The sequence below is a fragment of the Anopheles funestus genome, chromosome 2RL (genome assembly GCF_943734845.2).
Source record: "Anopheles funestus chromosome 2RL, idAnoFuneDA-416_04, whole genome shotgun sequence".
Classification (NCBI taxonomy): domain Eukaryota; kingdom Metazoa; phylum Arthropoda; class Insecta; order Diptera; family Culicidae; genus Anopheles; species Anopheles funestus.
This window is the reverse complement of record NC_064598.1, coordinates 83,395,788-83,421,837: the sequence shown is the minus strand read 5'-3', so window position 1 is coordinate 83,421,837 and position 26,050 is coordinate 83,395,788. Positions and strand designations below refer to the sequence as shown.

General features: G+C 40.9%; 1 protein-coding gene across 1 annotated transcript in view; it reads left to right on the top strand.

Annotated features, from left to right (window-relative positions):
• Positions 1-7,433: 7,433 nt before the first annotated feature.
• Positions 7,434-26,050, top strand: part of LOC125764543 (ras-related and estrogen-regulated growth inhibitor-like protein) — a 28,376-nt gene continuing 9,759 nt past the window's right edge. Inside the window, exons 1-2 of the mRNA XM_049428900.1 lie at positions 7,434-8,286; positions 20,777-20,918. Coding sequence (XP_049284857.1) covers positions 20,843-20,918 — 76 coding nt within the window. The 5' untranslated portion in view covers positions 7,434-8,286; positions 20,777-20,842. The remainder of the gene's footprint in view (positions 8,287-20,776; positions 20,919-26,050) is intronic.

Here is a 26,050-nt window from a genome sequence, read left to right as displayed (position 1 = left end):
CGAGGCGAGTGAGCTGATAGCGAATTTATGTATTAATGTTTTTCTGTTCTGTTTTGTGTATGAAATATTATCTGGTAACCTAGTTTAAGAATCTGTTCTTTTCTTGTTGATTTAAAGTAATATTTTTCCCTTTATTTCCTTTATACTGTAGCCATAAAAGTTATTTAATTTGAATGCTACAAAAAATGTAAGACCATTAAATCGATAAGCAGTCAAAGCGGCCGCTACGTAATCACTGTCTTGCCAATTACCTCACAGATCGGACAATAAATTTCAATATTATAGCCGAATCATCCACAAAACAGCTGATAGCGAGCGCAAAGTGCGAACTACCCAAAAAGGCGAAATTCTTTTGCCTTTGTACCAGTTTCCAGCGGGATTGAAACGTACGACCCATTTGCGGTTCAACGAAATGACGCACATGAGTCGTGCTTTCCTGTAAAGTTTAAATTGAAAAAGAAAACACTCCACTTTGCTCGACCAGCGGCCAAATGAGGCAGAGTGATAAGCGATGGTAGACCTGTTGCTTTGCATTTGTGCCCCTGCGAAACGTCTCGTGACCGTACGGCGGAATGGGATCGCAACGGCCAACAGACGAACCGATCGAAATGGTGTTCGATGCGAGAAGAAACGTTGATAATCTTATTTTAAAAAAAGGAAAAACACACGCCATCCATAGACAAATAAGCACAAGGTTGGATGAATAATCGAACCATACTCCAGCTGATTCCGAGTACGCCAAAAAACTCCATGAAGCAACAAATTACCATCACATTAAATTGCCATTTACCTGATAAGGCGTACAGGGAGAGGGGGAAGAATAAAGTGGCCCGGCGAAAAGCGGGGCACAGATTTAGATTAAAGGATGAAGTGGTGCGAGTAAGACATTGGACCGAGATTGAGTTGTGCCACGTAATGAGAATTTCGTCGTGAAGAAGCTAATCCTTGTTCGCTTAGGAAACATAAGGAAGCGTGTAATTGGTATAAACCGTTCCGATGTGGTATCCCGATCGGTAAAATCGTAACACCGATAAAACACCAAAGCCGTACACGGTCCACTTTGATGGATGTGACCTCAGAGAATGCAACCAGCTGGAGAAGAAAGCTCGAGCTCGGGAAGGAAGGATTGCGGGGGATGCCTTGCGCGTGGCAAAACTCGATACAAGACACGAAACGCACACAGGGATGGCCTTTTCCTTACCTCACGCAACACGAGCGAAGGTAGCTTATGTAATGTAGTTCAAGGAAACTGTGTTAATTGATCGGAAATGCAGTCAAGGGATTGCGGGAAATCGTGCGATCGACTAGCCCCCGGAGATGTGCCAGCATCGCATGGAGGTAGGAAAAATTAAATCCGAACGCCTTTGTGGGGTGAGTTATCCGGTGATTTTATGCTGTGGTGAAAAGTTTTCCACTCTCACACCCCTAACTCGATGAACTGTAAAATCCTCGATTGCATACTGGCAGGCGGTTGATATGTGTTGGTTGACGTTACCGTAACCGGCTTGTGGCTTACCGTCGCTTAAGCGAGTGCGTTTTTTGCAAACTGATCGGTTACGGTGTTGGTTGATACACGAAGGGAAAATCTACCCTGTTACCTCAACAATGGTGATTATGTTTAAAGTGTGGAAAGGAAAAGAGAAGAACAAAAGTAAGGGAGCCTAAAGGAAGGATGTTGCACGAGACAATTCAAGGTTTAACACTAATAGGAATAAAATGGTTTATTTTATCATTTTTGTTAAAGAAAAATTGGATGAAATATTCGAGGATGAACTTTAATTATAATTATAATTTAATTATAAGCTTTAATTTAATCACAATTTAAGATTCAAGTGCTAGACAGTGATCCGAAACGGCATCATATATTCCATTAATTGTTTTTAATTGTTTACACAACAATTTTAATTATTGGTATAGTCAATAAAAATATTTCAAACTTCATGAAACGAGCGAAACAATAGCTCATTTGTGATTTGTAGTTATTTAAGTGTAATCATAAAGTTATGATCGTTTAATTTCGTCCTTGTTATACAGTGAGTAGATTCACATTTAAACTCGACATTTTAGATGAAAGATGAGAAAAAGCACCTCAAAATGTTAAAATTTAAATATTACAAATTTAAATTTTTAATTTAAATATCCTTATAATTATCCTTGTAATTGAAAATAGTACTCATAACACGTCTGTTTCTTGTAATGTTCATAATTTTTCATTTGCGCCTGCCATTATGCAATACACGTAACGCAGAGCGAATCAATGCTGATCGTAATAATGAGGAAGATTGTTTCGAGATTAACTTTTGAATGCATACAAAAAAAAAACAAAAGGCTGCATGTGAGTGTATGCATATAAAATGTTACAATAGAATAATATTTTGTTAATATACAATAATCCAGGATAAAAAATTCTGCTAGGTATGTGACTGTGATGATGATGAAGATGATGGCGAGAGACAATAAACAAATTTAATTACTTGTTAGTCGACGTGAGGTTATGTCATTCTATTTTTAAAACGGTATATGTTAATTTTATAACAATAAATAGTAAAATTAACGATGCCCCTATCCCATATACCCCCTAGGACTTCCTTTTATATTTTTTATTGACGGTAAAAACAGACTACGATTTTCGAACTATATAAGAAGCAAGTAGAGCATAATTGTTAAGCATGCCATAATTAGCCTATTATTATGTGTTTTTAAATTAAACCGATTAAACCGAAATGATCGGCTAAGATTAAATTATTTTATAAAGAGTGTATTTATACTTTCACAGAATTCATATAATTAATTTCAATTCCATTGCATGCTTCATGTTTATGAAACAGTTCACAAAATACGATTGACCTTTATGTTATGCATGGAAACGCTGGCAACCCACCGAACGGAACGGGCGACAAAAATTTTCCACAGAAATAATAAGTAAGTTTTACGGTGCGAAACTTGTCCGTACCCATCGCCCTACAGGTTGTTGCAAACTCTCGAATGCAAGAACGAACATTACGCTGTCTATTAATACTTCCTTCCGCATAATCCATTATGAGGGTGCTTTACGAAAGGCAGTTAAAAGTTATGGCCTCTCCCGGGTTTTTTTTCTGTATTGGGACCATGGGTTTATTCCTACGTTTGCTTATTAAACGATTAAACTGTACCATTTCCACGAATCCGCTGCTGATGATGATAATTGGTTAAAATAATTAACACAACACAAGTACGCCAACGTATCGTACATTCGCGATAGCAACTGCCACTGGATGGATGTGGTTTTTCAATTCAGAAAGTTTCTCACGGTTACAGCGCTTTTGCCTGTAACCAATCGGTTCGTAAGGTGCTACACCATAATGGCACTGTAAGGCAAAAAAGCCGGAAAGGTCACCACCGGAAGCAGCCCCTTCGTAACATGCACATTACCGTACTCGTACTGTAGTACTTCCTTATGGCATAATTTTCCTTAGCATGCGTTTTCTCGAAGCATGCCATAAGCTATTGGTGGCGTGAGCATAAGCAACAGACTAGGGAAAAGGAAAAGGGTACGGGAAATCTCAACGTGAAGAATCTCACCGGGTGGGTTTGTCATCGCAAGACAATTTCAGTCTTTGTCCATCAGCGAAAGTGCGTCTCAGTGCAGAAAGGATTTCTTACCGACATGCCACCAACAGATGGCAGTGCTGAATACCTTCAGCAACAGTCGCGACGGTGGCTCGGATTGGCAAATTGTACACAGCCGACGTCTTTCACCCGCATGTCACTGACATAATATTGTGGTGCGCAATGATTGTCGGTAGCGCTTTCTGGAGTGTGTAGAAACTCGGTGTAAACACTGATCATATCATTTGTTATGCTGTTTGAAGGGGTTGAAGCCCGAACTGTACGTTCTGTAATGTTTGTTATGGAACTGTGCTGTAGCTATTATCGAATCTTTCACTCCCGCACTGGAAGGTAAACGAAACAGGCGAAAACGATCAACCTGGGGATGAAAAGGGGATTTTTAACCTCACCCATCCAGGGACATCTCACTGAGGAGAGTCTGGAATCCTCACCAATGCGTATTGCTAGCGACTGTTTACATCGATATGAGTTCATCTTCGATCGATCTGCCACATCGGTATGCGAAAGGTCAGCTCCCGTGATCGATAGAAGCGTGCTGTAAACGAAACGGTCAGAAAACTGTTGACCCTTAAGATCATCCCTTTTCGGTCATCCCTTAAGATCATCCCTTCCTCACACATTGGTGGGGTGGACTAATGTAGCGCTAGCGAAATAGGGTGCAACAGCTAATTGCCTGTTGGTGGTCAACCTTGATCGACTGATGAAACGGGGTCGATTGATCCACTTAGTAGTTCTAGGGCAGATTATGCGGTTTTGTGTAAACTATGTCGTGTTTGAAACTTTCCCAATGTCTCTCCCTTTTTTCCCTGTGTTTCCCAATTGATCGCCGATCTCGTTCCCTTAAACCCTTCTACCCGTATGTATAAATATCAGCTTGAATCGGTAGCACGCTTCACCGAGGGCCGGATGTTTCATTTAATCGTGCTGGCAAAGGGAGTGAAAATTTATCCCCCCCTAAAGTCACATTTTACCAAACCATCACAGGTTAATGGAAGAAATGATTACATTTAGATCGTGCCGTTTGACAGTGGCGGGCCGTTGAATGGTCACTTAAAACGGTGCATGATTTACATCTTCCTAGGACCGATGCATCTGGGCACGGTATTTGTTTGCACTGCCTGTACATTGCACCGTGAACATGTTGCTGGGTACAATTTGCCACGCATAAGGTTGATGGTGAAATGGAAAGGGAAAAAACCTGTATCGATGGATGAAAGGAAGAAAGAAATGCATCTTTCGAAATGCCATTGGCCAGCGGGTTGTTATGAAAATTACGCTTCTTAGGAGAAGGGAGAACTTCTTGCCTTTATTTTTTTATGAATATTTTAATATCCTTCTTTAATAAATTCAAAGTTATCTTAACGAACTTAAAGTGTGTTGAACTTGTTCTAATAAATTTTAAATTTAATACTTCATTGTCATTGTTCATTGTCCCTTTACTTCCGAGATATGGTAGGATCTTCTGTTCAGTGCTCTCAGATATTGAGATCTGGTGGAACTGGTCAGATCTTGAGCAGTGGCGTCCTAGGAAATTATGTTCCAGTTTCTATGTTTGATACTTGGAGCTACATCAAAAGTATATCTGCATACTGAGCATAAACCAATATATATCATTGCATTATCATGATTTTTCCGATAATATATTTGTGTTCCAAAATACCTTGAAGTATATTCGTTCTTTCTCCCGCTAAGAATTGAAACATACATATTTGACTTTAATTAAATTCAAACGACGAAAATTTACGCATTTTCTTCAACAGACCATCTAGGGAGTTTTGATCCACTCTGGCATCTTAGGGTGATTCCCGGGGTGGAAAGAACAACACTTACTACTAGCCTACCTTACGCTTCATTCACTGTGCAATCTACCGGAGCCGAAGTAGTCGACCCCGTTTGTTTACGTTTGGAAACCGATACGTGACTCTTTCAATACCACGGTAAGAGCAGGACGAAACGGGTTGAAAGTAAATGCGGTTTGGGGAAAATAAAAAAGTAAGCTTACTCAGGCAAAAGATTGAGGAAGTTCGATGATTTCGACGATGTCTTGACCCGTGGAAATGAGTTTGTTCCCGGTAACGTGCCGTTTGTTGGAAATGAATTTCTCTTTCTCCAGTGAAACTCCTTTTTTTTCATCTCACACTGTCCAAAGCGTGTTGCTTTAGGGTGAAATGATGTGCGCCTCCAGGGTAATGGGTCACTAAAAGCAGGGTATGACTTTGAGTGAGTTGTTTGCAGTAGGTATGTTAAATTGTGCAGCCAGTGTTCGATGGTGATCGATCGCTTCTTGGCTGGTCAAGGCAATTAGCACTGAATGGAGGATAGAATAGCTGACAGATGAATGTACAGAAATGGTTTCCTGTACGTAAGTTCATGCACCTGAGGGAATTATTAAATGTAACCAAAGATCGAGACGAGTTAACCCCTGTATCAACAGTCATCAGATCATTTAAAGTTCATGGAAAATGGGAAAATGAATGGAGAAAATTGTTTACATACCACCAATCCTGATATAGTGAGCTGTCTGTCAAGTTCGAGTTCTTAAGACATTAATCGCCAATCGGCATGAATCGATTGCCTTAAATGGGAAAAGGATTAAAAGAAATTCTAATCACCTCTACCCACTCTCCAGTTCGGACAAGTTGAATGATCTTGGTCAAGTTCAGTGCCGTTTAATAAACATAAAACATAGCACCGGAACGAAGTAGCGCCTCGTTGCTGTGCGCTCGCAAACCAGATGTCCAGCAGGAATATGGAACATAAGAGCAGATGAGTTTTTGGTCGAATAAAACAGATCGTGTTGATTTCGTGTTTGCTTGCAAAGAGAAAGCGTTTAATGATCGATTTCATTACGACTTCCACTTCCTGTTGAGTGAAATGAATTATTTTTCATTTGTTATTATACCAATTCACGTTGCAGAATTGCCGCTTGTTGTGTGATGGACCGGTGATGGATGTCTCCGCAGCAATACTTCAAGGTTGTCTGTTTATCTAAATATTCGCAATTCACACTACACGTTTTCAGCAAGATAAGAAATCTCGGATATCAGTGTATGGGACGACCGTGATCGTGAGCCATATCGTTTCTTTTTTTTTGTTTTTGCTGACGCTGAGTTTGTATGAAGCCTTATCGTAAGTGCTATAAAGCGCGAACGGGTGTCGGTGAAGAACAGCAGCTTTTTTTCTCCTTCGTTGTTTGAGACAATGTGTTTGCTTTCTGATGAACTGTACCGTGGGTTACATTCCTTTACTAATCTCTTTTGCAATGGGTGGAAGAATTGGTCGTCAAATGGATAGAAAAAAGAAATGCTTTTGAGGAATGTAAAATGATAAACATTGCTTCAGTTCTCGTAAATGCGTAATTGAAATGGATTTTTTAATTTCATTTTATTTTCACAGGAAAAAGTATAAAATGTAAAAATAATGTTGCAATCTTTGGGAAGCTTTCGAATAAAAACACAAAAAAGGAAAATTGTTTGAAAAAGCACTTGTTTAAATTATCAAATAATGCCATGAAATACTTCCCTTATTAAAACAACTTCAAAACAAATAATTTTAATTTATTATTTTATATTTTAAAGCAATTCTACCTTTCATTACTGGTTCGAAATCTCCTGTTTCTCGTTCAAATAACAGAACAGATTTTTATGGAAAATATGCTATAATATGAGCAGTGCTCTCAAAATAACCTGAACCTTCTCTCGACTTTTCTTCGTCATATAACGTTACAGAAACGAATCGGCTCACCAGCACGGACGATGCTTTTCCTCTCTCGGGCTGATGCCGGCATCGAAACGAATCGGATTTTCTATAAATGAGAGTCCACCTCGAGAGCCGGTTTCAGTTGAACAGCGCAGTTTTCCCGGTGCAGATACACACCGATACGATTCACCACACGCTCTAAGCCCACCACTATCTGTGGACGGTTTTTGTGCCGGTTTCCGTTGCGTAGTTTGTACGTGTGTTTATACAGTAGAACAGTCAGTCGTCAGGCTTTGCTTGGTTTACGCTTTCGTGTGGTACAGGGTTGTTCGCGTGTGCGTTTTTTTTCCTGTGGTGTGTTTATCTGGCATATCTGCGAGCATCCGTGTAGTAGTGGATGAGTGAGCAATTGTTTGTATGTTGCCGTGTTGGCGAAGAGTCTGCGAGATGAAACTCTCCGCATATTCGAACGTGTGAAGTGTTCGTAAGAAGGGAAATATTTAGGCGTGCAACAAGTTGTCTCCGATTGATGGAACACAAGCTTATCAATATATCAAGCCGGAACGGTTTCATACGTAGTGTACCGTACAGTATACGATAACAGACAGCTTGGGTGATGGTCAAGTGTGATCTATAAGTGTATTATCTAATTGGAATAATAGATCACAGTATATCACTAATGTTTGAAGGTGTATTATGAAACGTGAAGACTTCAATAGAGTGTACCTATAAGGACATTATTCTTTGCACAAAAGACTTAATTTAGTGTAAAAGTTTTTGTGTAAAAAAAAGAACGCTAAGCTACTATCAGCTGATAGAGTGAACGACAGAAGTGAGAACGTGATCCGCGAAGAAATCACAGAAGAACATATAAAAGGTGTAAACCCGTAGGTAGTGGCATTGGAAAACCTTAACGACACTGTGTAAGGTATTTCGCAAGCACGTTGAAGCTACAAAGCAGCACCAAAGACGACAAAGGTAGGTGCGATACTGAAGTCTATTGTGTTTTATTGTTTCAAACCGGGTTGTTGAAGCAAATGGATCCCATCCTACACGTATTTCGCTTGCCTGAGGTATAGAAATGTCTTTGCCAAAAAAAAGGTTATATTTCATTCATCTTCATGGCCATTTTCTAGTGTGCCAGTGTTAGTGGGCTTTGGAAGCAGCAAAGGGTAACGTAAATTGTATGAAATACTGATTGTTCTTTTACACCAACGTAGTATATTTCATGCAACCCAGGGATCCAATGTACAAAAGGCGTAAAATACGTTCACAGTAAAAGGGCGCACGTGTCCTTCGGCATTTAAGCCGTAGAATTTGGGTCAGTTTGTAGAGGTCCTCTTTAAACATAGGAAAAACTAACTTAATATTTGATTTTGTGGTATTTTTTTGTTAGTTTGGTTGTGCAATGACATTTAGATAATTTTTACTAGAAGTTGATTTTCTCTACAAAGGTAGAGAGCGGTTTTTACCCTTCCTTATTTTACCCTCAAATTAAAAAAAAGGCAATTTCCAATGAATGAAAATTTTTGCCCACATGAATCACCCTTCTACCAGCCTGTGCTATAAACCATCGGCCGGATGATTCGAAGCTGCGTTGAGATGATTAGTGAGCGTGTGCTCAATTTGATACACAAATTTTTAGCTTCCCCTCAACGGGGGGTTAGCAAGGCGATTAAAAACGGAAACACGGTGGTAACGGGATGGATGGGGATCCCCAAAAATTTATGAACTACGCTCGTGTACGTGGGATAGTAATTGGCTGTAATCCGTACATTATCCCTTCGCTTCTGACGCAGTAAAGTGCTACTGAGGAGGGTGAAGGGTGGAATATGCGATTTTTGAACCAAAACTGCATCTATAAATGATGATCTTTTTTTGTTGAAGTGATGAAAGCGATGAATCGCAAGTGAATTTTAAACCATTACGGTGAATAAGAACTTTGACCGGATTATCACATTTTGAAGAAATTGTTGCCAATAAGGGGGGATACCAATTAAACATTTCCTTGGAAAGAAGTTTTATTTCCCCCCGAGATTATCGTGAAAAATTTAAATCTTATTTCCATATCATGAAAGCGTATTAATGAGCATTAAACGGATTATGCAGAACAATGCTGTGTTTTTCTTGTTGAAATTATTTTTTTGGAAACCTTTTTTTCCGAAACTCGCCCAGCAACAGCAACTTCATAAAGCGTGGAAAGTGCTTCGACAGCATCCCACGTGCATTAAATGTTCGAGAGCAACATACATTCCAGAACGTTCCGTTTCGTACAGTTGTGTCCTAAATGTCAAGGTCAGTACGATGCACATCTGGTCGCTTCTCACAACCGGTGGGTTCGGTAACGTAGATGGATGGACTGTGGTTTTTGTTTACGCCCAACATGAATGCACACCGGATACGGTTCAGCGACAGCATAACCAGCCCGTATTGTTGTGTTAATGTGTTTCCGTTTTTCATGCGGTTTGAACTTGAATGTTCATCCCACGACCAGGCGCCTCCATCCGTAGCAGAACTAATTGATGTCACGCTTATGACAGGTTACTCGTTGATTTGGGTTTCAGTTGTGCAGGACAAAGGTAATCATTAAGCCTAATTATCGCCTGAAGCTTCTGGAAGGATTCTCAGCTAGATCTTAGATAGATTGAGAAGCGAATGGGACTTTCCACCATCGCTCACAATCGTGATATGGGATTAATATTTTGACGATTCAAGATCACACGTTCTGGCGCCATTAGCGATTAACGATGATGAATGTAGCTTTGCCATTGGGGAAACATTTGCCGACGGGACGGTTGAATAGGGTTGAAGTGTTGCATAATGGTTTTTTTTCTTTGTTTTCTTTGGTAAAACATTAATCCCTTCAACTAAACCCTTGCGTTCTTGAGACGCATGGTTAAGCAATGGCGGTGCAGTAACACACATACACCTTACTGCATGCTACAGTTTGATCGGGTCCACTTGAAAAAACCACACAAACACTTGTGCCGCGTGGCGTGTGTTTTGTCGCAATAAGTAGTGCGCAACGAAACTCGATACGCTGGTGGAAGCAGGGCAGTAAAAACGGACGAAGGTTTGAAGCGATGGCGGAATGTCTGATGTTTAGTCGTTTGGGTTCTGTGTCACGTTGCGGGATAGGATGGCGACGGCGCTATCGGTAGATAAATAATAATTGCGAAAATTTAAATTTCTTTCGCTTAAGCGTCTGGTATCGCGGCTAAAGGGACGAAAGTGACCAGAATTCAACCTCATCGTAACAACCGACCAGGCGTCTCCATCGGAGTGTTTGCTTTTTAATTTTGCTCCTTCAACTCCACGGTGAAGCATCACCAAACCGCGACTTTTCGATCGGTGAGGGAATGTTTGTAAACACGCATGAAACTTTAGCGCAACAGTTCGTGACTGGTGAACGAAAATGGGGAAACGTTTTTTTTAATGTACTGCACTACCGAAAACTAACAACACTACAGAGGTCTATAGTTTACGGAATATCGGGGGGGTTTTTTCTTGTTGCTGCTTGTGTGCAAAGCGGTACACATTTTTCAAGCCGAGACTTAAGCCGCCCAGCTCGTTCGTTCGGTTGATTGAGTAATCTTGTGGCTTGTGTGTTTCGGACCAGCTGCGGCATCGCTGCAGCCGTACTGAAGGTATGCGTCGTCTGGTGAAACTGATTCGAGCTCATTATCGGGAGGAATTTATCGTTTCGACCCAGAATTCAGCTGGTTTTTGAAATGGTATTTGATTTATTGGGAATGGTATTCATGTGAGACATTCCAGAAGAATGCTTCAATGATGGTAGATGGAAATATTTAGACGCCAGGCATGCGAACCGCCGGTTTGGTTTGTTGGTTTGCTTGAGGTTGAAGTTGCAGAGCATCTTATCCAGCTTTTGTTTGATTTCGTTTGGAACTGGATTTTGAAAATGGAATGATCTTTATAGCAAAATTCCTTTCTTACTTTACACACTGTTTGTTGTAAAATGAACAAATTTTGTGCTTTAAATCACATCAAAATGTTCTCAAATTCCTCCGAATCTGCACTCTTTTTGCCAAAGTCTGGATAACATTTCCATGCTATAGATCGAACAAAGCGTCAGAAGTTCTGCTGTCACTGGAGTTGGAATGCTGAAGGTTTCCTTTACCCTTGTTCGAACCTATCGATTCCTTTTGATGTTCAATTCGATCTGCTGATTGACGAAGAGTGGATGCAAATGCCGTGGGCCCTTCAAACGTTATTGAAGTGAAATGGGCAAACGCTAAATTAATTCCCGAAGGTTGACAACCCTCGCTGACAATTCTTGGTGAGCTCCTGGGGGAGGAACAATGGTGGTAGTGAATTCCTCACACGATTGTAAGGAATTTTCGCTTGCTTACGATCGATACATGCTTAACTACCAGCTCGGTGCATTACATTCGCATGTGTATTAGTGAAAGTAGCGAAATAAAAAGCTTCAATGAGGAAGGTAAAATGTATAAAGAATTGTTGTAATGCTTTCTTTTTCTATCCTAAAGAAATGCCAACCATAGCAACAAAAAAACGTGCGTTTTTCCTTGAGCAAATGCAACAGTTTCTTGGTGCATTTCAGTCGACTGCATTCCAACGGTTTGTGGAAGTAAGCGCTTAGTAACTTTCCCCTACATTCCATCAACCATCGGGCAGATCACTTCACGCACATCGGCACAACGAGTCTTATGTTGGATTTGGGGAATGCTATTTTCGAACCCAATACCGACGGGCGGACGCCACTTCGGTGCACATTTCGTTCGGGACGCATCACCAACGACCGATGGCAATCGTTTCACCGATGCACACGATGATGACGATGATGATGATGATGATGATCTGGTCGTCTTCACGGCACAACTATGCTACATGCCCTTTGATGCGCTGTTCATAAATTCCTTTCCGGACGTATAAATAGCACCGGGACGGGGACGTATCCATTCCCGGAACGAAATGCCTGTCCCGGTGCTCGGTTCTAATCTTGGATCTTGGTATCTACGCAGTTTTAGCGTATCCCCCACGCATCGATACTAGTTATGGGATGTGATTTGCGAGTCAGGGGAAAAAACAAGTTGCACAGAAATATGCAAATAATCCAATAACTAAACCGTCGCAGATCAAATGGGTTATACTTAGGGCGCACACAGAAAAACTTTACCTCCAGGTGGAGCAACACACGTAAACAGTTAGCGAAAGGAGCATTTTTGCTATGTGGCGGTAACCGGTTCATTCGGTAAAGTTTTCATTCATACAATTCCAGCTGCAGTAAGGTAAACATCGTAAACATTGCGCCAAATATTAGTTTCACTCATCGGTTGAGAATGTGTGTTTGTTTACGGTTGTGGGATTTTTATTTGTGCGCTACACGGTATTGGTAATAGTTGGTAATTTCCAACCCTAATTACCAATACCGCCATTGAGCGCATTTTGGGTAAGAAAAGGAAAGATACAGCAAATTTACTTCCTGGTTTTTTTTGCAAACAACGAGTAAGCAAATCATCACAAACGGTTCAAACATGTGTGTGTGTGTGGGTTTATTGTTGATCATTACCAAAGTGGAATTATTGGTTTGTTATTGCCTTTTATCTGTTGCTCATTAGCAACATTCTTTGCTATTTATTTTGTTGCTGACTCAAGAATAAAGAATTTTTCCACCTGTGGAAAAAGCGATTTAAAATGCAGAAAGGAAAAAAAATAATATTTCAACACTAATTAAGAGAGTGATTTAAATTTTCCACAATACTTTAGAAAATTAAAAACAAGAAAGTTTATGTAATTTTATTCAATACTAAAATAGTTGTTTTTTGATAACTTTTTATCAACATAAAACCTTTTTTTCAACACAAATCAAAACCATTGGCCTAGGTGACGAATACTTGAATGGAGTTTTGCGAAAATTGTATTTTACACGTGATCGAACATCACGGACATGATCGTATGTCACTTTTTGTGTTCCAGATCGCTTGAGCTGGATATCATGTGAAAGACGCTATTTTTTCTGCCACTTTTTCCATACCTTGTAACCTCCATGGTACACAAATTATTGTCAATGAATTTCCACGCTTTCACACCAATTGTTTCCACGAAATAAATCACTCACATGTGTGAGTGAGAGTCAAAAAAAGTGCTCGAAGAAGCAATATGGCAAATATGGTTTTTCTTCCCCCATGGCGAATGGCCAGGAACGCGTGTTTCTCGTCTAACTATTTATTGGTTTTGGCTGTTACGGAGGAAAGTCCATCGTTTTTCTTCATGGCAACCCACACACATACACACGCGCGCGCACTGCATCTGGAGGTGTCCCACGTGTAGGGCTGTGTCTGTCATCTTAATTACTGTTCAAGCGACAGCTGCCGGTAGCAAGGCTAAAGGGATTTTTACGACAATTCACTTCCCACAAAATATGTTTTCCTTTCCCTTCTTAACTACAGTTGCAGGCGTGAAACCACCTACAGTTAGCAATGAAAAGAAAAAAGAGAAAACACATTTGATCAATTTCAATGATTGGGATGAAGGTTGCATTTTAAAATTCCATAACCAACCGCAGCTTATTCGTGCATTATGCAATGGTAAATTTATGACGGGACCAATCGTTAATACTGATCTTTTCAATGGAATTTATATACCCCCCAAAAAAATACGATGGTGCTAGCAGCTTCAATTTAGTTTCCCAAAAAATCATTTAGAAAAGCAGTAAATCTTGTTCCATCCATCGTCAGCTCCATGACACTGACTCGTCTGATGGCGGCTCAAAAAAACCAGGGAGCAAAAAGGTATTTAAAAAAATAAAACATCACTCCTAGCGGCCTTCGGTAGCATTCACTCATGCACTCGAAAGTGAAATTAGGCCAAAGCTATAAAACCTTTTATCGGATCAGTGCGATACTCCCGCGGTTAAAGTGATCGCATGGTGATGATGGCGGTGGGGACAAGTGTTTTTTTTTGTTTTCTCGATTTTAGCGACCATTTATGTGCTACCAAAGCCCTTTCATGGGTTGCGACACTAAATCCCCCATTTCCCGATCAGGTGGAAAACCGTCAGGTGTGTTCTTGTTTGCATCGAACAACAAACACCTATCATGGTCACCGTCATGTACAGCTTGTTAATGTGCGAGATTGGGGCCATGCTGGACTTTCCTCTATGCCCTTGCCAGTAGCTAGATGAGATAATTCTACCGTCGCTTGTTCGTACTAAGGTCGGATTCCGTGGTTAAACATAACATGCCTTAATTCCTTCGTCCCTGAGCAGGGTCGAGAGAAAAAGCAAAGCAAAAAAAAAAACAAAACTGGCATAAAATAGCAGATAATGAGAGAGAGAGTACTAAAAAAATTGAAGCCTCGTAAACAAACATATTGATCGAAATGGAACATAGACATCGAGAACGGAGGAGAAAAAAAAACCCTCCTCTCCAGCTCTATTGGTGTCACAGTTGACGCAGTGGAACTTTGCAACAATGTGCAAAATGGTGGAAGGATTACAATTGAACAAAATTTTAAAAATAGGAAAAACAACTCCATCCACAGCGTTGCAGCACCACCGGTGGTAGTGAATGCCGAAGGTGAAATTATGCCATGTTTTTTCCTTCATTGAACACGTTGTTCTGAATCGGAAAAGCACGATTTTACACCGATTAGTCTCTGCTCGTTCCAGGTACTGCTATCTCCTGGCAGTTGTATGTTTTTCATTTCACAGAAAATGCATAACAACATGAAGCTGTAGAGAGGTGGAAGTTAGTTTATAAATTATTTATGAGCCTACAAGCGCTAACGGGAATAGGACGTCAGTACGCGGCTCCTGCAGCAAAGGAAAAAGGACCATGTGTTTGTGTCAGGTTTCAGGTTATTATGATGTTTATTATCGGTTTATTACGGCTAGAAGGAAGAAAGTAGCTGAGAAAAACAGTTCCCAATATCGTCACACATGATTGCCCTGCTGAAAATGCTGGAAATACGCCAACGGAGACAGGAATCGTAGAGAATCGTACGTCAAGAAACATCTCCGCTATAATCACTCGGCGTAAGAATGAGATAGAAAGACACCAAAGGAATGTAAGCAAAAGCAGCATCGTGTGAAATGCGACAGATTAAAGGTACGCACAGTACGGATTGGCACGGTGTGCGAATGTGGCAAGCCGGAATGAACCGGCGAACAACAACAAACGGCGCAACACGGGTGAGGCCACAAAATGTTCATTTTTATTGAACCGAGTGTGTCGTTATTCACTTCACACAGCGATCGTGCCCAGAGTGTGGTGTGAGTAAATAACGTCGTCAGTTTGTCGCCCATTTGGTTGTGACGAAATTTTCACGCACTGATGTAGCTACGCGATCACCGTCAGGTGAAAACGAGGGACTTTCCGAAGGAAGGAAGAGGTTGATTTTCTCCTCTGATCTTGCTGTCACCGTTGGAGGGAGGGTGGGAAGGAAAATTGTTCGAGAAAACCGGCTGGCGCCAGTTGACACTTTCGCTACAAAAATCGGTTCGTCCGTACCTGTTTTGAGTTGGTTTCGTAGCTTCTTCCGTTGTGTGTCACATTTACCCTGTCTCGGTCCGAGTTTCATCGTGCCTAAAAGCTGTTTGCCTGCTAAACACAATGTAATAAAAACGATCAAAACGGTTGATCGTTTTGGAATAGGGGTTGGGAGGGAGGCGAAAAACAAAACATTCAGCTCATAATCCATAAATTTCCAACTATTGCCTCAACTTGCAACTGGCCACTGGGTGTATGAGTGTTCCTGTGGCCGTTATTCGTAGTAAGCGTTAAATTCAATCTTCCCAACGGGTTTTTGGGTGGAAGTTTTCGTACCGCGCTATAGCTGACTCGATGACAAATGAGTCCCATTAAGGGGAGGAGGGTGTAATTTTCACTTGGCGTAAGATGCGCTTTCCCTTCGACCGTCCAAACACAGCAGACGGAATTCTCGTTGTAGTTTGATTTTTTTTCTATTTCGCACACCACATCGCTTCTGCGAGAGCGAAGGGTTTGGTCGCATTCTTTCGTACAGAGACGAACCAACACAAAGCACCCGAGATGACAAATTGTGTTACCATTTTCACAGTACAGAAACAGATCTTTTCTCCTCGCGGGGCCGGCAGTGTTCCGTGGTGCAATATTTAATTTTGCATTCCGACTGAGCGAGTTTCGCTTCCGGTATTGCGGGTGGATTGGAATATTGCACATTAAATTTGCAGTGTCCACCTACGCCCTCCGGGGGAAAGTGTTTCCCTTTATTGTGTTGATACACGAAGGAAGTCATTTTTAGTAAGACGATTTACGCAAAACTTTTCTCACATGGAAAACATTTAAAAGAATTCTTATCTGAAGTATTTCTTATTCTTGTCTGTTGGAGACTGCGAGCAGAAAGTCTTTATTGCGAATGGGTTGCATTTAAAAAATGCATTTTCCAAGAAATGCCACTTTATATCAACATTTGACTGAGAACTTCTCACCAATAAGTAAAGTAATTTAAATGAGAAATAATGCAAAACAATGCAAAACGATCGTCTTTAAGAAACGGATTGGCAATATCCCAAGAAGTTCGTTCGTGCTTAAAAACTTTCTTTCATGCGGAGGGCAACAAACTTTAACGCTTCATAAATCAGTATGGAAAGCAGGAAATTATAGCAAACTATTACGCTTCGTACTGTATCGTGCCGAAGTGACACAGAGACGCAAAACATTATGCGACTAAAGTCTCGTGTTGATGAACAGTTGCCAAAACTGTTTTCTCCAACCAAAAGAAACTAGGTTAATGGTCGTGTTAGTAAGCTATTTGTTACCGAGTTTTTGGTTGGAACATGGTTTTTATGTTGTCGTTTGGTTTTTCGGAAGATTGGTCCAGTCTATTCCAGTGTTGGAAGTGTGTCCAGCAGAAATAAAATTGCGTCTATCGAACATGCAATCGGGTTTGCTGAATGATTTGATTAGGTCCTAAAATATAATGATGTGATCGTTGACAGCAAGGGTTGAATATGTTATCGTTCAGTTGGTCAGTTGGTGCAGAATAGAAATGAGGAACTCAAGCTGTGAATTCCTTCGTAAGTATGATGATAGAAAGATCCTTTCCTTTCATCACCTAATCTGGTATGTTCAAATGGTCGTTTTTCGTGTTGTTGTATCATGAATGTTTTTTTTTTCAATAATTTGTTTGTTGTGGCAAACAGGGTGCGATGGGAAAGAACGTTGTAGAGGTGATTCGCAAAACATGATCAAAAATCCAAACAAAAACAGTCGAGTCAACTCTTTTATAAATGTATTTTGCATTTGAAAAAACACAACGTTGTCACCCAATCAACGAACACAGAGAGAGAAAGAAAGAGAACATAAAGGTGATCCTCTCATCGTTTCCTTTTTTTGTGTTAACAGCAAACTAAAAATAGAGCCCACAATCCGGTTTAAAATATAATTCTGAGCTGCGTGCACACCACTTTTTCGGGGGCCTGTTCGGGATCTACCAACGCGTGGATGAGCAGAGTTTTCGATGTTATTATAACGTAAGGAATTTCCTGAATGAGAAAGAACAAAAGAAAAGAAAAAAGATCAAGAGAAATTGAAGCGAAAGCGGAGCGGGAAAAAAATAACAAACAAACTCAGTTCGAGTGGCACGCGTGTTGACGGCGTGTTTCTCATTCACTGACAAAATTATTTTCCCCCCAGTCAAGGAAAGAAAAAAGCGTTGTCTTACAAATTCCGAAACGGCCACACACAGACAGAAGAGTGGCTTGGAAATTGCAGTTTGGATGAACAAACGGACGACGAGCCTAACTGTATGCGTTTTGTTTATGTTTATGGTATTCGCATAAATTTCGCACACAACACGCTTTACACATTCGAGCGATCGTCTCAGTTGTCACCAGTTTTTCACCCTCCCCCCAAAAAACACCCTCGTTTGAGCAGGACAAATCAGGTTTAAATTGCGTCGTGAGTGATACTTGGGCTGGTAGAGAATTTCGTCACTTCAGCGAATTAAAAGCCTCAGGAATGTGCCACCATGTCGCCGTGTGAACATCATCATTAGCGACCATCGGAGAATTTGATGATTAACCGTATTGGCGTGGTAAAAAAAACCCTGCAGCTAACAACCCGATGACAGCAGGTGGAACCTCATGTACGTGGAAAATGTTTTCCACCGAAAATAATAGCGAATGATTCTCGAAAACAAAATGACACTGAATCAACTCCATCGTACCATACAAGTAGTGATAATCGTGTTTTGTTGTGTTTTATTTTAAGCAAAACTCGTCAAACATCAAACGGGAACATTCCACTAAGGGGCACTAAGGGGGCTATTTTTGAACCGTTTGATCCACCACGTTCATTTTATAAGGGTTGTTGGACATTTTTTTCTTTTTTAAAAATCATTTAACGATGTGCATTCGTTCGTTTCGTCTGTGGAAAGGAAGTGGATGGCAAGTATCAAAATAAACTAATATGTTGCGCATTTCCTCCTAACCGGGTGACTATGAGCAATGGAATGAAGCTGGACAAATTCCAAACCAGGGTGGCCATTTAGTATCTATATCCACAGAAATCGTACGGTGAAATGAATTCCAGGAAGAAAAGAGTGTGTTACGTTTGTACCTCGTGACGCCATCCGTTTGCCGTTTGGATGAGTTCATTATTAAGAGCAGTTTCACACCTACTCAAACCGAGCTCTGAACTCAGCTCGATCGGAAGCATCAGTGCCCAATGGCTATGTCTGCATGGATGGACATGTCCAGCAACAATGAACACATAATAGCATCACCTGGCACCGAGCGTTTTAGCGTTTGCAAACTCTCCCAAGTCTCACAAGGATTAAGGCTAATGAGAAACAGAAACACGAGTGCATGTTTGTTCGTGGGTCAGAATTGTTCCATCCAACCGTGCGCAACAAAGGCGAGCACGTTTTTGAAGCAACCGTTCAGCGTGCGGCTTTTGTGTGTAGCTGGAACGATCGGATGAAGCATATCGTTTTGTGTGTGTGTGCGACGGGCAGCACTAAGAACGATTGGACGGAGCTTTCGTACGCAAAACCCCAGCACGTGACATGAATAATGTGGATTAGTTTTTCTTCATCCATTCCATTGGTTAAGAGTTTTAGTCAATGCAACTGTCGGCTCAATTTAGTTTGGACTTTTATTTATTGCCTTTAAAGCCCAAACAAAGAACATCCTGCACATGATGGCATAAAGTGCCGGTCAATTGTCAAGAATGGAAAGATGATAAGCCTTCGCATTCGGGCGAGGAAGATGAAAAACAGTAAACCTACATTTTCAACCCACACTGTTACTCTCTGTTACTGTAAATGTCATACGCAAACGGTACGTACAGCATCCTGGGTAAAGTTAACCGGCAGATGACGTCACATCGCAACCATGACGTACTGCTCGGCACGTTTGGTTCTTTGCTCACGGTACGGGTGGTATTAGTGAGGTTAGGTTTCGTTTGACTTGTGCACCGTACCATTATGTATCGGTACTGAGCCCACGCTGGGAAAACAATTACCCTTCGTGTAATACCGAGGGAAAGCAAAGCAAAAAAAAAGCCAACCTTAGCACATGCAGACTTTTAGATGTGGTGTGTTGGTGTTTTGTGTGGTTTGCTTTTCGGTGTAACTTCTATTGGAATACCGATGTACATCTTCTTCGCCGGTAAAAGCATGGCAAATTTAATGCAAACATTCAGCATTCATTTTGGGCGAATAATTGAGCACGTGTTTTGCACAGTAATCGGAGCAGTGGGCAAAGTTTAAGGTTGTGGTAAAGTTTATCTTTCTCATGGAGATTGTAGCAATTTTTATGCTTCGTGTGGGTTTACAAATCAATAGCTCATGTGTACAATTATAACAAATGCTTAATACGATTATCTTTTTTATCTTTCGGATATTTGGTGAAAAGTACTAGGCGCCTCCATCTAAATAAATTCGGCTCGGGTGAGCTTTCAATGGGAACTGGGAATCAATCATTCAATCTATTTTATTTTAACATTAATTTAATATGATGTTTAGTGATGCAAAAACACACACAAAATATGTAATCTCACATTTGATCATAATGCAAAATTTAATTAAATTGTTCGATATTGTGTGGGAAAAGCAAAGCTTTTCTTATCGCTATTTAAAATGTCCTTGGTTGATTGAAGAAAATAAATGAAACACAACCCATTGGCAAACTGGATCACTGTTTACATGATAATGGCAACGGTCGGGAGAAAGCAAACATTCGCAATTGATAATGAAACCACGAGCTTGTTGCGATGCTGATTTGTTTCTCTTGCAAGATTTGTTCTTTGTTATCATGGTTGTGAGAGAGTGTTTGCATTTTTTCTTCTTCAATTTAACAATTTTAAATACAAATACACCATAGAGAGTGTTCTAGATTTGTATATGATGAATAAATGTGTTTATTATTATTTGTTGTCAACACACTTTATTATTCAGAAAAAAATTGTTACTAAATTCTATAATTTTCTCTCTCTTTCAGTTTGTTCTAATTTAGAACATCAACAGCAAATAAAGCCAAACCATCGTTCCAGCAACTGTGGCCACAATGAAAACGGAGGAGAAAACAAACGTGCCACGAGTACGGATAGCTGTGCTCGGGAACGTGAATGTTGGAAAATCTGGTGAGTAATAATGAGATAGAGTTTTATGTATGTTTGATAAATGTCTTCTACTGACATGAAAGTTGCCCTTAGTTACAAATGAAGAATACTCTCGTTTTGCGTTGCAATTCGTACGTTTGTAGTAATATTTCATTCCGTACGTAGCAAACGTGTTTGAAACAACAATTATAAGTAAACAGATACACAGAAAAGTGGCCTAGATAAAGATCTAGGCAGAAAAAAATATACAAACTTGTGCGAGTGTTTCTTCGCTTCCACTTGATCAATTAGTGCAAAGTATCTTTTGTTTGATAATAAACATTGGATCAAGTTCGTGAATTCTTCAACATGCAAACCTCTCGGTTGCAAGTGCAAACTAAGTTCTGAACGAAAGCAACCATTTGTGTGTTTTTCCTTCTTGTTTTCTTTCTCTAACCACCTTATGGGTGCAAGATGTTCTCATTCACCGTCGATCGTCCGTCGCTAGAGTTGAGTGAGTTTTAAAAAGTAGCATTTTTGGACGCATCCGATCTTGATCGTGCCCTTCAGAATTATGAGGACCATGAAAACGATTTGTTAGTTTTTCCTATTTGCTAAACAATCGCACATGATACCGGGTGGGTTGGTAGAGGGAAAACCTACCAAAAACCATGTAACGCTTCATTGTGCCCATCAGCTTCTTTGTGCTGCTAGACCGATGTGACCATGGACTTGGTGCTGATGCTCGGTGGAACTATGAATTGATTTATTTTCTTTTCTCCTTCCCACTCAATGGACAACAATTGGAAATCTAGACCGTTGGTGGGTTAACATTTATTGACACGAACAAGCACACTTTCCTCTTGTCCTGTCTGGTGTGTGTGTGGTGTGCTTCAAAACTGTGAAGACTTTTGAAAGGAAGACGGTACAATTAGTCCGGTAACTTCGGTGAAGAAATGAACGTGACCGGTAAAGAAACCGCCCACGGATCGCCACTCTGTTTGGGTTCGGTGATGTGACTTTAAAACGCGCGCGGCACAAACATCGCACTGCGGCATCATCGCATTTTGGCACGATGAACGTTTTTTTTGTTGGCGTTTTGTTTGAAGCACGCCTACCCAGTGACTCATTGCTTTGCTGACTAGATACAACCATACGGTACCGCAAGTGTCCATCTGTTATTTAGGAAAAAGAGTCTTTAAAAGACGCAACGCAATGGAGGCGAGTGTCCAAAAAAGAAGGGCAAACTTTAGACGAGTATTTGACTGAGCTGAGTTGGCATCCGTTCAATACAATCCCGTGAAGGAATATTGTTACGAGTTGGTAGGAAAATTGTAATAAAATAAAATAAAAAAGCCTCTTTTTGCCGGTCTTTTCTTGCGAACGATTAACAGAGCGTTTGGTGCGGTACATTCAAGATCATTCTGTGAAAGGAACGATCTCGTTGTTTTTTCTCTAATATAACAAAAAGAAAACCCTCCACCTGGTTGGCTCACACCATTCGTATCCCGTTTTTGCGACAATTATGAAACCGTCACTCATCGTCACTCGTTCATCGTCTTTCTTGGTAAACGAAACAGCTGGTTCCAAAGCAAATGAGAAAAAAAAGGAAAACTCGGTGATCTGTCAGCCAATCTGGCAACCGGTGCCAAATAAGTTGATCGATTTGTTGTCCCTTAGGCGATTGGAAGGGAAATCTTTCATTTCGCTTCCGATTGGTGCACCGATGATTACGATTTGTTGAATATTATTTTCCCGTTTTGCAGTTAGCTTTCGGTTCTGATGGCAACCCAAGCGACCTTCAATGCCGGTGGGATGAATTTTAAGAAGAGCGTCAATAGTAGCAATGCAATCTGCAGCGTTACGAGAATGAAAAATTATTTTTAACCAGGTACGGCATGAAGAAAAGCCATTCGTCGTCAGCAAACGACTGATGTTTGTCTATTTTCTTTACATCTTTATTTAGCTTGCCAAAACGTTTTCATATCTTTCATAAGCATAAAAGGGTGAAAAATGGGAAGGAACCGGACCTAAATGAGCAAAGAAGATCTTTCTCTCTTACCCTGCGAGAAACGATCCGGAATGTTTAGGAAACGCTTTGAAGCTCTGTGACGAAATTCCACAACATCCGGGTGGGTGGAAGTGTATGGTTGTGAAAAGGAGGATAGAAAATAAATATGCACTCTGTCACCCGCGAGGCTAAAAATTTTCCAACAGCAGGAAAAGAAACCTCCCGTCGGAATAAGTTTCAACTTTCATTCCGATTCACCCGATCGCAAAGGCCAAAATGGGAAGATCGTACCGAGCCGATCCATCCGGATAAACAGTCGAAACAAATAAACTAACCCATTCGAACCGGTTCACATGATGCACCATATTGTGCATTATTGTGCAGGTGGAAGAAAATGTACCAACATTTTCCAATCCAATCTATCACCGTTTCAGTCTAGCACATGTACGCACGGGAATACATTGTGATCTTCGTTCCGTTTTCACCATTCGGAAAGAAACACCATTTGTAACTGCTTTTGATGGGGGTTTGCGTTTGTTTACGCCTGCATGTGTGCACATTTTATCTCAATGAAGTTGGTTGGTTTTATTTATTTCAAAACCGTGCTTGAATCTTGTATGCAAAACGTATCGTTGAATGGCGCAATTGAACGATGGTAATAAGTCGTTGATTCTGTGTTATGTGATTGGGTGTGAAAAGAGCAATTTGAAACAAAATCGGATAAGTTCCTTATTTCTTATTATGACTTTCAAAACAAAAAAAACCGAGAAAAAAGCGAAGAATATAACTACGTTTCAATTAAACTACGCTTTAATCGAACATTTACGGAAGCGTGTGATCGTTTAGAGAGAAAGTTAATGTTTCTTTTACGTGTCGATGGATGGTATTTATTTTCTATTCCATTCCGTAACAGCGCCATACTTGAGCGTATGAAACAATTTCCACTAGTAAATGTTCGATTTGATTGTACGATTTTCCCACCCGCGAATGGTTTACTTGCACTTACGCCATTTTCCCCATGACCCATGATCGAGACCCATGATGAAAATGTCGACTTGAACGGTTTTTGCAATGGTAAACATATCGCTGAATGTGCTGCCTAGTTTGCGATCACGCTGTGCGAAGATGCTTTTTGCAATTTCCCAGAGTCGGTGGGTAGTCGATCGGCAAACGCTTATACGCACAAACAAACGGCTGGAGTTCAATCTTCATTTTGAGTTCGTCAGCGGTATGTGAAATTGATTTATTGAAAACACTAGCCATGGCAAGTTGCGGTGGTGGTTCCCTGCATGGATTAAAAGTCAACGGATCAAACGCTATTCCGTCACTCAGCAAGCGGTCTCGTCACAAAGCTGGCTGGTGGTGGATGTTGGCAAAAAAAGCGAAGCCCATCCGGTACTCCACAGGGAAGGATGACATTGTGCACTTTTGTTCCATTACACAAATGCGTTGAGACGAGACACAATCGGTAACAAAATCAAAACCGAACATTTTACTCACCCCTGCCCTGTGATGAAAGTGGCACCAGCTAAAGTGCTACATCCGGGACAAAGATTTATCCGGTTAGGGGTTAGGGTTGACATGAAACACTGCTGGATATGAGGGAAAAAATATGAGTAACTAAATGCTGCTGACATGTCAACCGTCCTTTGTCTAAACGTCTTTGCTTAAGGCCAACGAACTGACCTAATGACTAGTGAACTATTAACTGTCCATTAGTGTGATTAGAGACCCCGGAGTTTGCTGTTTCCGTTGTTTCGAAGATGAAGGACGTTCGTGGTGTGTGTGTCCGTGTGACAACTTCCGTTCCGATAGTTTTACCTTACAAATACGCATCTGGGGTTTAGTAAGAACATACCCGTGGCAAGAAGTTTTTCGAAAAATCTGGGAAAATTTTCTTTCCCCACTTTTGCCACGTTTCGTCGTATTCCGTGCGGCCTCCTTGTTGACAACCGTACGGCCGTCGACCTCAATTATTCCTGCTCGTTTCGCATAACACGAGATTGATGGGAATCCAAAAACTTTTTGCGTCCCCAAACTAGATGGACGTACCATTTTCGGAGCAAATGTGCGGGTACCAACCGGATGATTGACAGCTCGATACGTGCGCTGACACACGGGAGTGTGTGGGAAGAGACATTCTACCAGATCAGCGCCATTCGCGAATGGCTTTGTTTGTGTGCGTTGTCCTTATCTCCCACTCTTCCTTCGGGGGGTTTTTGTTTTTTTTACTCTCCCCAGTATGACACACTTACTTGATTTGGTGTATCACTTTTTTACATTTGCAACTCACAAATTGAGCAGCATTGAACACTTCCTTCACATATCTGCCCGATTGTGGAAAGTTTGGAGAAGAAGTCTGAACAAGACAAAAAAAAACAAAATAATTTTTCATTTAGCCACCCACTCGATACCCCTTTTTCACTTTCGCAAACAACCTGAGAGTTGTGTGGTTAACATGAAAGCAGAATTTTCGCAAGGTCACCCACCGGGCAGATGTTTGTCATATTTATCAATTAGCTTAAACCAAACCGACGTACCGACTCTTCGGGGTAGAGTAGCATTACATACAGCCATCATACGTATCGTGGACTGTGGGCGAGTACTTCAGCAGGAAGCACCCGTTTCGATGTATCTGCAATGGAAAAAAATATGATATGAAGAATAACCAACCGTTCGTTTGGTTATCGACGCGTCTTTGACCTAGATTGAGTCCACATTTTGTCAGTGGTCGATTTCTTCGTCTACCCCATGTTTTTTCTAGTTTTGTTTCATGACCATACATCTTGCGGTCGTAAAAACGTACGGTTGAGATATTGTACGGCACCCGAGCAGTGATGGCTAAGTGGTACACCATTCGACGCATGTGAGTTTCTTGAGTGAGGAAGTAGGAAATTGTTCATCACACTCACCCCAAAGGCAATTTGGAGTTAATCTGGGGATAGACTGTGGTCTTTTTTATCTTACAAACAAGTCGGTTGCAAGCCAGTGTGGTCAAATTTTGCCACGATTTGTATTGAGGATTGAGTTTTTTTGCATGAGGAAGAACACTTTGAAGAATGTAGCTCACACGTTTCTTGAGGGGTACACGCGAATATTGAGGTTAAGGAAAGTCAACTTTGCCGACGAACGTAATCGACATAAGCTCGGTGACTAATGCGGT